General features: G+C 44.4%; 1 protein-coding gene across 1 annotated transcript in view; it reads left to right on the plus strand.

Annotated features, from left to right (window-relative positions):
* The window catches only part of VSTM2L (V-set and transmembrane domain containing 2 like), a 147,023-nt gene extending 134,018 nt beyond the window's left edge, over nt 1–13,005 (plus strand). The window contains exon 4 of the mRNA XM_077459044.1: nt 8,866–13,005. Coding sequence (XP_077315170.1) covers nt 8,866–9,135 — 270 coding nt within the window. The 3' untranslated portion in view covers nt 9,136–13,005. The remainder of the gene's footprint in view (nt 1–8,865) is intronic.
* The last annotated feature ends 51 nt before the right edge of the window (nt 13,006–13,056 follow it).

Raw genomic sequence — 13,056 nt, forward strand, 5'->3', positions numbered from 1 at the left:
TGTCGTGTACCAGGAGGAACCCAGGACCCACTGCACCAGCGTGGAGTCTGACAATGGGTTAAAGGATTTCATCCCGATACCTAATGGCAGTCAGGGTGTCATTGTCTGGAATGTAGAGGTCTGTGCATCCCTTCATTGTTATGCCTCCCCAGACCATTGCTGACCAAAGCGGTCACGGTGAACGATGTTACAATCGGCATAACTTTCTCCATGGCTTCTCCAGACCCTTTCACATGTGCTCAGGGTGAACTTGCTCTCATCTGTGAAAAGCACAGGGTGCCAGTGGCCGACCTGCCAATTCTGGGGTTCAAATGCAAATGCCTATCAAGCTCCAAAGTCCCTGGAAGTGAGCACAGAGCCCACTAGAAGACACCAGGCCCTCAGGCCACCCTCATGAAGCCCGTTTCTGATTGTTTGGTCAGAGATATTCACACCAGTGACCTGCTGGAGGTCATTTTGTAGGGCTCTGGCAGTGCTCATCCTGTTTATCCTTGCACAAAGGAGCAGATGCCGCTCCTGCTGATGTGTTAAGGACCTTACTACGACCTGTCCAGCTCTTATAGAGTAACTGCCTGTCTCCTGGAATCTCCTCCATGCTCTTGAGACTGTGCTGGGAGACACAGCAAACCTTCTGGCAATGGCACATATTGATGTATCATCCTGGAGGACTGCCTGTGCAACCTCTATAGGGTCCCAGGTATTGCCTCATGCTACCAGTAGCAACACTGACCCTAGCCAAAAAATGCAAAACTAGTGAAAAACCGTCAGAAAAGATGAGTAGGGAAAAAATGTCAGTGGCCTCCACCTGTAATGCATTTGGGTGGCAAAAATATGAATGCAATCTATACACTGGGGGAGAAACTCTGGGGGAATCTAGGACGGAAAAGGACCCGGGGGTCCAAGTAGATGATAGGCTCAGCAATGACACGCAATGCGAAGCTCCTGCTAACACAGCAAACAAAATATTGGCATGCATTAAAAAGGGGATCAACTCCAGAGATTAAACAATAATTCTCCCGCTCTACAAGACTCTGGTCCGGCTGCACCTGGAGTATGCTATCTAGTTCTGGGCACCAGTCCTCAGGAAGGATGTACTGGAAATGGAGCGAGTACAAAGAAGGACAACAAAGCTAATAAAGGGTCTGAAGGACATTAGTTATGAGGAAAGGTTGCGAGCCCTGAACTTGAGAGGGGATATGATTTCAATTTATAAATACCGTACTGGTGACCCCACAATAGGGATAAAACTTTTTCGCCGAAGGGAGTTTAACAAGACACGTGGCCATTCATTAAAATTAGAAGAAAAGAGGTTTAACCTTAAACAACGTAGAAGGTTCTTTACTGTAAGAGCGGCAAGGATGTGGAATTCCCTTCCACATGCAGTGGTCTCAGCAGGGAGCATTGATAGTTTAAAAAAAACTATTAGATAAGCACCTGAACGACCGCAACATACAGGGATATACAATGTAATATTGACATATAATCATACATATAGGTTGGACTTGATGGACTTTTTTCAACCTCGCCTACTATGTAAAACCTTTCCAGTTTTGGAGGTCGTCTTATTGTTGCCCATCTAGTGCACCTGTTGTTCATTTCATTAACACCAAAGCAGCTGAAACTGATTAACAACCCCCTCTACTACTTAACTGATCAGATCAATATCCCAGGAGTTTAATTGACTTGATGCTATACTCTGATTAAAAAGTATTCCTTAATTTTCTTTTTTCAGCAGTGTATATACCATACCAGTGGGATCCTTGTGAAGCTAGAAATCACCGAAGTAGACACTAGCCTCTGGGTTCCATGCCAAGACGCTGCCCTGCTCATTACTAAACACAGAAGGTTCCTCATATAGCACTGGCACCATTAGGAGAATGCTTTGTATTTTCTTAATTACTGCAAAGTGTTCTCAAATTGGAAAAGCTGAAGGTTGTGATGTCATTGCGCTGCCTCTTCACCTCATCCAATCAGACAAAGCTTTGCATTCTTTGAATAAATGAAAAGCAATATGTGAATGGCGCCCGTGCTGTGCAGATGACTTTCTGTCTTCAGTAAGCAGCAGGGCAGCCACTCGTCAAAGGCCTGGAAGCTAGTGGAGATTACTAGAGTAGCAGTGCCTACTACAGTGGTTTCCGTAGGGATGCCACAGGAATGTTATATGCATAGTTACATTGCTCCAAGCTAACCCAATGAAACTATGCCAAAATATCCATACCTGAAACTCTTCTTATAGACCTGGTTCACACTGTCACGACTCGTGACTTTAAAGACGACATCCCGGCATTCATTTTCATACGACTTCTTTAACAGAAGTCAATGCAGGTTGTGCCAAAGTGCAACCAAAGGTAGTGTAGGAACCTTTTTCTATGTGGGAGCGACTCAAGTTGCTCCCATTAGAACAGTTCCATAGTACTTAAAGTGGTTGTAAACTCTTTACAACCACTTTTTGCTACAGGTAAACCTATAATAAGGCTTACCTGTAGCTACACTGGATTTCTCCTAAACCTGCACAGTTTAGGAGAAATCCCCTGTATTTGCATGGGGTAACGTCTTCGGCACATGCGCACTGAAGCAATGGCAGTTAGACTGTGTCATTACCTGCGGCTTCCTCGCAAATGCGTGGGAGTGACGTCATTGCAGCTCCGGCCAATAACAGCGCCAGAGCCCGCGATAGTCAGAAGTAACTCCGGGATCGATGTAGGTCGCCGGAGCGGGGTACGAGGATGGCTGCAAGGGCTTCGATCTCAGGTAAGTAATTCACAATGAGCTAGTATGCTATGCATACTAGCTCATTATGCCTTTGTCTTGCAGGGTTTTTTTTTTTTTTCAAGGGTTTTCGTGTGGTACTCCTTATAGCCACCAACTCAATAAAATTGTATGACTATGAATGTTGGGGAATGTTCTCACAATTACTGGAGCTGAGGAAGCTACTTGGGTGAGTATTGGGAGTGGTGGAACCTCTTCTACAACAAATCCAGTTGAATGTGATTTCATAATACCAGTTATATAATAAGGAGAATACATGAAAACCTTCACAGACATCCCTCATATGTACAATGTTACTATTCTGAGGTTGCCTGAACCCTTAGTATGGCATTCTTGGTTGCTTTAACTATGATCCACCCAGCCTAGTGCACCCACTGCTTGCATTCTTCCCTCAAGCTTCCTGACCATCACCAACCTGTGAGATGGGGAACGGGACATTAATCTGATTTACGCTCTTCTCTTTCCGGACTGAGCAAACTTTACATTTCACAGAACGGCAAATACCACGAGAAGATCAATTTGGAAGGAAAGCTAATTAGCCGCAGAGGTTTTTCTATTGATTTTGCGCTGTGTGGCGAGAGGGAGCTGCATTTGGCAGCAATAGGAAGGAAAGTTCAACACAGACACTGTCCCGTTGGGGGAATATGTAAATTAATTAAGAATGGCGTCATTTGAAGGGGAATAAAAAAAAATGGAGATTAAAAACAAACAAAGCCGGTAGACCTGAAAGCTACAGATGCGCTTTTGATCTAAGAGAGCTCCACGGTTATATGGGGGTCAAAATGGATGCACGAAAATTGTGTTACCTGTAGTAACCATACAGAACCCATCTGTTATTGTAAAAGGAGAAAATCCTTCTTTTGTGGTGAGCTGTATATTAGACTGGACTGTAAATATCATTCCTTAAAAGCCACAGAGATAAAATCAGTTCTAGGATAAGCCACAAAGTGCTTGCTTAACCAATAAAATACAGGGCACTTTCGCCCCCTTCCTTCCCAGACCAATTTTCAGCTTTCATCGCTCTCGCAATTTCAATGACAATTGCGCAGTCATGTTACACTGTACCCAAATAACGTTTTTATCATTTTGTTCGCACAAATAGAGCTTTATTTTGGTGGTATTTATTCACGACTTATTTTTTGCGATATAAGCGCAAAAAAAGCGGAAATTTGGAAAAAAAACTATATTTTCTTTTTTCTATTTTAAAAGAAATCCAATAAAATCAAATTTTGTCATAAATTTAAGCCAAAATGTATTCTGCTACATGTTTTTGGTAAAAAAAAATTAGGTTAAGTGTATAATAATTGGTTTGTGTGATCACGGACATATGTACGCAAATGATCATGTACATATGTGTGCAGGTGATCACGTACATATGTGTGCAGATAATCATTGGGACATGTGATTTTAGTGGGAAATATGTGGGGGGACATGTGTTTTTTTTACTGGGGGACGTGTCTTTTTATTATTTGGGGACATGTGTGTTTTGGGGACATGTGTGTTTACACTAGACTAGTTATCAGTGAGTAAAAAGCTGTAAAAACAGCTCCTACTCACTGATCACCAGCCGGCTGCAGCGATCTGCTCTCCTCTCCTCAGCGACGACTTCCGTCTGAGGAGAGGAGAGTCGATTGCTTAGCAACCGGCTGTTTGTTTTGATCACATGACGGCTGTGATTGGACACGGCCGTAATGTGATCAGGTGGGCCAATCACAGAACCCTCCTGCCGATCCGAGATGCGCCGTGTCCGGGTGACACGAGCGCAGCGGGATTGCGCCGCTGCGCGGGCAGGGTCCCCCTCCTTCTGAAGGACGTTCCTGAACATCCAGTCAGAAGGAGGCGGCTCCCACCCAGCCGTATATGTACATTGGCTGGGTGGGAAGTAGTTAATGATTGTTCTAAAAAATGCCCTGCTGTCAGTGCTGATCCAATGGCTTTTAGCATTTTTGGACTGGAACAAATACAGGTGATACTGGAAAAATTTGAATATCGTGCAAAAGTTAATTAATTTTACTAATGCAACTTAAAAGGTGAAACTAATATATGAGGTAGACTCATTGCATGCAAATCAAGATAGTTCAAGCTGTGATTTGTTATAATTGTGATGATTATGGCTTACAGCTCATGAAAACCCCAAATCCACAATCTCAGAAAATTAGAATATTGTGAAAAGGTCCAATATTCTTGGATCAAAGTTTCCCACTCTAATCAGATAATTAAGCCATAATACCGGCAAAGGGTTCCTGAGCCTTTAAATCAGGGGTCTCAAATTAGTGGCCCTCCAGCTGTTACCCAACTACAATTCCCATGAGGCATTGCAAGGCTGGCAGTTACAAGCATGAATCCCTTAGGCAGAGGCATGATGGGACTTATAGTTCCGCAACTGTAGGAGGGCCACCAGTTTGAGACCCCTGCTTTAAATGGTCTCTTAGTCTGGTTCAGTAGGAATCACAATCATGGGAAAGACTGCTGACCCGACAGTTGTACAGAAAACCATCATTGACACCCTCCATAAGGAGGGAAAGCCTCAAAAGGTAATTGCAAAAGAAGTTTAATGTTCCTAAAGTGCCGTATCAAAGCACATTAATAGAAAGTTATGTTGAAGGGAAAAGAGTGGAAGAAAAAGGTGCACAAGCAGCAGGGATGACCGCAGCCTGGAGATGATTGTCAGGAAAAGGACATTCAAAAGTGTTAGGGACTTTCACAAGGAGTGGTCTGAGGCTGAGTGCATTAAGAGCCACCACACACAGACGGGTCCTGGAGGTGGGCTATGCCTGCTGCTTAGTTTCTCTGCTATCAGCAGTCACAAGTTTTCCTGACACCCGAGAAAAAAAAAGGTGACAGGGGAGGGACCTCCAGCAGATTGACACCCTCAGCTCTGTTCCTGTGTGGAGCCGAGTGTGTCCCTTCCCTACAGAGTGTCATTTCAGCTGTCTATCCCCTTTTTTCTTAAAACTCAGACAAGCTTTATAAATTCAGCACTTTGACCAGATGTAGAGAAGAGAAGATTGCAGATAGACAGGTACAGCTTATGTAGGAGGATTTGTTTAATCTCTGCGTATCACCTGAGGCGAGCCACTTCCATGGGGATAGGTAAGGGTTTACAACCACTTTAGGCAGGTTTCACACTTAAAATGGATGCGGCTGACAGCAGAATGCATCCCTGTTCTCTGTTTCAGGTCCGAATATTTGCCTAAATTCGGACCTGAAATGGAGCCAAAGATGCACAGGACCCCTGTGCAATCTGCTCCGCAGCCGCCATGGAGATGTGTGAAATGGCTCCATCAAGAGAATCCAATCCACATGCAGTTTGTATAAGTGTTAACCCAGCCTTAGTGAAATTGAATATCTCTGAAATGAAAAAATAGGATTTTTATAACAGCTTACCTGTAAAATCCTTTTCTTTGATGTACATCAGGGGACACAGAGCCATAGTAATAACTATGTGGGTTATATCGGCCTATCAGGTGCTGGACACTGGCATGCCCCTTAAGGCATGAACTTCCCCCATATAAACCCTCCCACTACTGGGAGTCCTCAGTTTTGTAGCCAAGCAATCAAAGTGTATAAGAAGAAGGGAGGGGCCTCTGTGTCCCCTGATGTACATCAAAGAAAAGGACTTTACAGGTAAGCTGTTATAAAAATCCTATTTTCTTTTCTTACATCAGGAGACACAGAGCCATAGTAATAACTATGTGGGATGCCCCATAGTAATGGCAAATGAAGGGGGGGAGACAGACCAAAAAAAAAAAAACCAGGAGGCCAGAGTCCTTTAAAGGAAAGCTTCAGGAACAGGTGAACACTCAGGTTATCCCACAATCCTGGACCTGCGAGAAGACCCCGCCAGTAAACTTTTATTGGCCTTACTACCAAAAAGTACTGGATCCCAGGGCCCAGCTCTTAAAGCATTCGCAAGCAAAACCTCATGTCTTCGGATGACGAGGCCCAGGTACCATTCATTTAGTCCATTACGAAGACATCAGAATGGATCCGCTCAGGATTGCTGGCTCTTATCAAAGGATTACTGCCCGTGGAGCTCAGTAGACACATCCTTACTTGTGCCCAACACCTTAGACACTGGCGAAAAAACTGAGGACTCCCAGTAGTGGGAGGGGTTATATGGGGAACTTCATGCCTTAAGGGGCGTGCCAGTGTCCAGCACCTGATACGCCGATATAACCCACATAGTTATTACTATGGCTCTGTGTCCCCTGATGTAAGAAAATAAACAGAGCATATCCCTCTATTGCAGCTATTCTCAGCCAGGGTTCCTCCAGAGGTTGCTAGGGGTTTCTTGAGCTGGGGCTAATGAACCACCTTTTTGATGATGATGATGATGCCTACAGAGTTCAAGGTTCAGCACCACTTAGCAAAGCCAGCAGCATGACACCAAATATCTTTTTAGCCATCTTTTAGGCCGGGTTCACACTATGGCGATGCGGGAACGCCGCGAATCCGCGGCGTTTACCCGCATCGCACACCTCCCGCCGGCAGTTCACACTGCTCTATGCGGACGGCTGGGAGTGTCAATGTTATGTTAATGACACCCCCAGATCCGTCGGCATATCGCAGTGCGATCTGCCGACTCGCACAGGAATCGGATCGCATGGTGTGAACCCCCATGCGATCCGATTCTGTTGCGGACCCAAAAAAGGGTCCCGTGCGAGTTTGCTGCGGGAGCGATGCGAATTCAGCCATACTATCTGTATGGCTGAACTCGCATCGCTACGGAGATCGGATGTGATTTGGTGTGCGAATCACATCCGGATCTCCCCCCGCAGCAGTGTGAACCCAGCCTAAGGGTGACATTCTAAACACCACTTTAAGGGGGACATTCTTCCTATTGACCACTATTATAAGGAGGATTGTTCCTATTGAGCCCTGATGATTTGGTTTTAGTAAGAGTTCCTCAAGGCATGAAAATTATTTTTGGGGTTCCTCTCGTGTTAAAAGGTTGAGAAAGCCAGCTCTATAGTGTATACTTGGCGCAATCCAAAGCACCTAGTGTAATTTCTACTCTGTTTTCCCTCTGCTATTTGCACGAGTTTCTTGTATTACCCTACCCCCTCCACCACACAGCAGATTGATAGCCTCAGCGGTGCATGTTCCCCTTTGAGGCATTGCATAGGGGGGTGTCCATTCCCTCCACTCAAGTCTCAGATTACACTCAGCTTCCTGCTCCATACAGTGCCGTGTGCGACATCAGGCCCTTACCTCTCTGGAGCTCAGAAATGCTGTGTAAAATGTGTGCTTTAGGGAGCTGTAGAGGAGAGGTGACTGCAGATAAACAGGTACGACCTATGTTTAATCTCTGTGTATAACCTGAGGCCAGTCACTTCAGACGGTATATGTAAGGCCTCTTTTACACGGGACTGATCAGTAATGGCCTGCCCCGTGATGATCCACTTGCTCAGCGAGGATCGCCCCGTTGTCCCCGCTGAGCCGGCGGATAACAGGGCAGTCCCTGCACACTGTGCAGGGACTGCCCTGTCAGCTCTCTGCTCTCCTCTATAGGGGATTGGATGAGCACAGACCGTCTGTCCGTGTTCATCTGATCGGCTCTGCAGACGGATAGAAAAATAGGATTTTCCTCTGTCTGCAGAATCGGACAATAGCGGAGGCGGATGATATCGGGTGTCTGGGGATGTTCATCCGCAGACACCCGCTATCCCATAGGAATGCATGTATGTCCATATTTCATCCGCAAACAGATGGATGAAATACGGACATACTGTCCGCATGTGTGAAAGGGGCCTAAGGGTTTACAACCACTTTAAGTCCATTTCTAGAATTAAAAAACAAAGTGCCCCCTGCAGAGAAAAGGAAGTTTAAACCTCTTTTACTATCTGCTCCGCGGATCTGTGCTGTACTTCCAGGAGTGTCAGATACTTGGCCCCCTTGTGCACTGGTTTCTTCCACAGACCCCATTCTCTTTAAGACACAGTATTGACTTATGGTCAGCAGGAGGAACTATTGAGCTTAGCGGCAGTTTCCCCTTTCTATTAAAGATGAAAAAAAAATAAAAAATGTTGGGTTTAGTTATACTTTGAAGGCACTTCTTGTAAATACACAAATAACTCTCTGTTCTCTGTGTAGGTGGTGAAGGTATTTGGAAGTAACATATCACACAAGCTACGCCTGTCTAATGTCAAGATCTCAGATGAAGGGACCTACGAGTGCCGTGTGTTAGATTACAGTGATGGGAAGGGGCGGCAGCATCGCGTCAAAGCCTTTCTCCACGTGGAGCTGGAAGCAGGCCGCCGCGGTGCTGCCTCTCACCGCCAAGATACCAGCACTCACCGCCACTTTCAAGTGAAAGAGCTCAAAAAGCGAACGGCGGGGCCTTGTGAGGAATGCCAGGTCTAGACTGTGGGATCGGCGGGCCGCAACAATGATGTACAGAGAAGTGCATGAGAGGCTTCCTACCCTTCTCCATCTGAAAATTGTCAACTGTCTCGGACTGGAGTAGTGAGTGGAGATCAGTGACTTTAAATACAAAAACCCCATCACGTGAAAACTTACCTTTTTCTTGGTGAAGGGCGTTCAGGATGCCCCGACAGACTGTTATCCATATGGACTAAGATTGGGGCTTCCTCTACCACCGTCCACCCATTGCAACCCATGCGAGGATCTTCTGCACCCTTTACCATGTACATATCTTCTCTCAGACAAAAATTCATCCCAACCAACATTACACGAAATAAAAAAAATGTCATGATGTCTTTGCAGCGATGGCATCACCGCTTATATGACCTAGGTGAAATGAAAAGCTTTATTATGAAGGTGTTGTCTTTAATAGGCTGCTTTTCAGTGTCATCTTCTACCAGATCCACCAACATCCTGTGATGGTTAAAGTATTAATATATAATTGAGTCTGTTTCTGTTTGCTTAGTTACCGGAGACATGTAGCTTCATAGATGGCACCAGCGCTCCTATTCCCAACATTGGTGTTGCATAGCCATTATCTGGACTTCAGCTGTCGCCTTTTCATCAAGAGATACAAAGCACTGCCAAACTCATTACTTGGTTATCGGTCGCCTACAGTTCACACTTCTATACATAGACACAGCAACAAAATAAATCATCAAGACATCTGTCTTTCTGGAAGACCTTCCGACCTGAATGCCGTACTTCTAAACTTCTGGCTCTTTTTCTCAAATGTCAGGGGAGCAATCAAAAAAATTTAATTTTTGTGCAGAAAGGGTCATGTTCAGAGGGTTTGTTCTGGTTTAATGACGGTTCTATGATTTTTGTTTTCCTAAACTGACTTGACTGGCAGCACAAAGAGCAATGAATAGAAATGCAACTAATCAGATTTTAGACTTTAGGTCTACTGGTCTTTGAGGCCACGGTTACCAAATTGGCCCATTGATATCCACCAAATACTTACCTTTTGCCTTGGAGCAAGATCCCTTGAAGTCTTAAACATGTTTTGCACGGGCTTCAGCTTGTAAAAGAGCATTGTGAACGGTAAGCTTGCATTCAGGCTTTTAAGGCCTGGTTCACACATATGCATTTTTTTAATGCATTTTCAGTTTTACAGAAGCACACTACAGTCCATTTAACATGGTTTCCTATGGGTCAACATTCACATCTATGCATTTTATGGAAAGGGCCAGGGACTTTTTTCAGGTTTTTGGTTCCATAGACTTGTGGATTGACTGATAGATCAAAAACGTGTGTTGAAAAATGCAAAATGCACCTGGAATATGCAAACTGCAACACGCATAGGTGTGAATCGAGCCTAAAATAACATTCAGCTCCAGTTTATAAATGTTGAATACAGATCCTAATGGGAGTGCTGTTTGCCACTTTACGCAAGCATTAGCAAGCTGCAGCACTTCCTGAAGCTTGTTCAAAGCCTGCTAGCAGCTTGCCTAAAGTGGCAATGAGCCCTCCCATTAGGATCTGTTTTCAACATATACAAAATGGTGCTGAATAGTATAACAAAAGCTTGCTGAGATGTTCATTCTGCTCTTATACAAGCTGAAGCCAGTGTGAAACGGGCCTTAGAGGCTGCTGCTTCATTTCCTGTGTTAGCTGGAGTGAAGGACCAAATCTTTGTAAAGCAGAGGTTGCCTCTGCCTGAACATCTGGTTAGAACCTCAGACATGGCTAGCAGACAAAACAGGAAATGAGGCAGTGGCTGTTGGTACTTCAGGACCCCCTAGGACAGTGATGGTGAACCTTGGCACCCCGGATTTTTTGGAACTACATTTCCCGTGATGCTCATCTACAATGCAGAGTGCATGAGCATCATGGGAAATGTAGTTCCAAAACATCTGGTGTGCCAAGGTTCACCATCACTGCCCTAGGACAAAGGTAAGTAATTGGGCACGAGTGGCAGTGAGAACATTTTTGTAATGGCAGTCTCAAGGGGGATTAGCAAACCTAAAGTCTGTTTTTGACGGTAGGTTCACTGGGATACTAATACAGTTTGTATGAATTAAGTTGCTGTGTTTTGATGTATACCTTTGAACTAAGGTTGGATATACATTATACAATTTTCCTTTAGATTTACCGAAACCATATAATATGAGGTGAAACAAATACTTTGTATGCAAAGTGGCAGTTGTTTATGCAATCAGGCAGGCCCTTACACTACACAGTTGAAAGTAAACCTAAAGGAAATTGAACAAGAAAATTGTGTAATCTATAGCCAGATTAAAGGGCTGTGTACACGGCCAAATATCAAACGGCTTAGGTGTACGGCTTCCAGTCGTTCAGCCGCCTTCCGTCAAAGGGGCATGACTGAAAAAGGTCTGCAGATCGGCATCCGTTCAGCACTCTCAGCCAATGGCTGAGAGGGATGAACAGTGTGTTCTGGTTGCAATCAACCAGATTGATTTTTGAAATCAGGATCAGGATGGAAGACTAAGAGGTTATTTCTATCTTCAATTTCCCTATAGTTATATTTGAGAAAGCAACGTGCTGTACACAAGAGAGAGGTCCCTTTAAAAATGGTGGGGGGGTGAAAATGATGAGTTGCGCATGAAATTCAGTCAGGTGATAATTTTCAAACCTACACTGGAGTAAATACAGCCCCAGCCTAGTTTGGTTAACATGTTTCCTTAATCTCCAGCTCTGTGGCAATCCAAAAGGGATGAGCCAAGATCAAAGACAATGCAGTGATTTTTAAATTCAGAAACTAAAGTGGACCAACATTATCATGCAGTGCTCAATAGCAGTTGGTAATGATTATGGTGTGTTTGAGGGCACCTTAAAATGAACCTGTCGCAAAAGAAATACGGACACTATGATTGGGTTCCCTTTTCTGAAAATGCTTGTTGCCTGGTTGCAACGGTGACCCACAAGTTTCAGTACTTTGAATCACAAGTGTGCAGATCTGGCAAGTCATTGTTCCAGATCAAGGAGTTATTGGGGGGGGGGGGGGAATTTATCAAAACTGTAGCAGACAGAATCTGAATCAGTTCTGCATGGCAACCAATCAGCTTCTGTCTTGAGCTTGTTCAGTTCAACTTTGACCATGAAAGATAGAAGATGACTGGCTGGCATGCAGAGCTGCTCCAGATTCTGTCTCCCCCGATTTTGATAACTTCCCTCGATAGTATAGAAGCCAGATGCAGCATTTTTAGAAGGGGAGAACATTCAAGGCAGCCTGCAGATTTCTCTTTTGACTCCCTTTAATGAAGGTTTGTCTATAGCGGTCAAATTCCAAATGCTAGAGAAAGAAATATAACCCCTGATTGGTTGTGATGATTCTTTTTTTTTTTCGTTTAATGCAGTTTTTAGCTTCTGTATATGGACTGCTAGTATCCCAATATATTCACACAACGTCGTAATAAACCGAGACAATGGATCTGACAGTTAAAAGATACCGGAAAGGTCTTTGGCAGCCAAAGTACTTATGATCAAGAAGGTGACAGATGCTGGAAGTTTGCATGAAAAATAAAATAATGGATTTATGACCAAGCTCAGAGATGCAAGTTTATCTGCCTTTTTGTCAAATGTTCTAATAACTTGAGTGGTTTGCTGCCCAGATGCCATAGCTGTGTAAATGTTGCTGTAGCGGACACTATGGAGTTGACCTGCCGTGTGTATGCATTAACCTCTGCTGCAATACCTTTGTGAGGTTCCAACCTACACACTGCTAAACCCATCTACAGAGACCTGTCTAGATGTGACCATAAGACAATTATGTGGCCATGTTCTCTGCTCATGAGATGCCGGTGACACCTCTTTGGATGTAAATAAAGCTGATCATTTGCCCAGTCAGCAGTGTGGTTGATTTGTTTCAGCAGTGTGCTTGTACAGAAGATCGATAGC

Source organism: Lithobates pipiens, unplaced genomic scaffold (genome assembly GCF_037356315.1).
Source record: "Lithobates pipiens isolate NorthernLeopardFrog02 unplaced genomic scaffold, aLitPip1_a1.2 Scaffold_28, whole genome shotgun sequence".
Classification (NCBI taxonomy): Eukaryota; Metazoa; Chordata; class Amphibia; order Anura; family Ranidae; genus Lithobates; species Lithobates pipiens.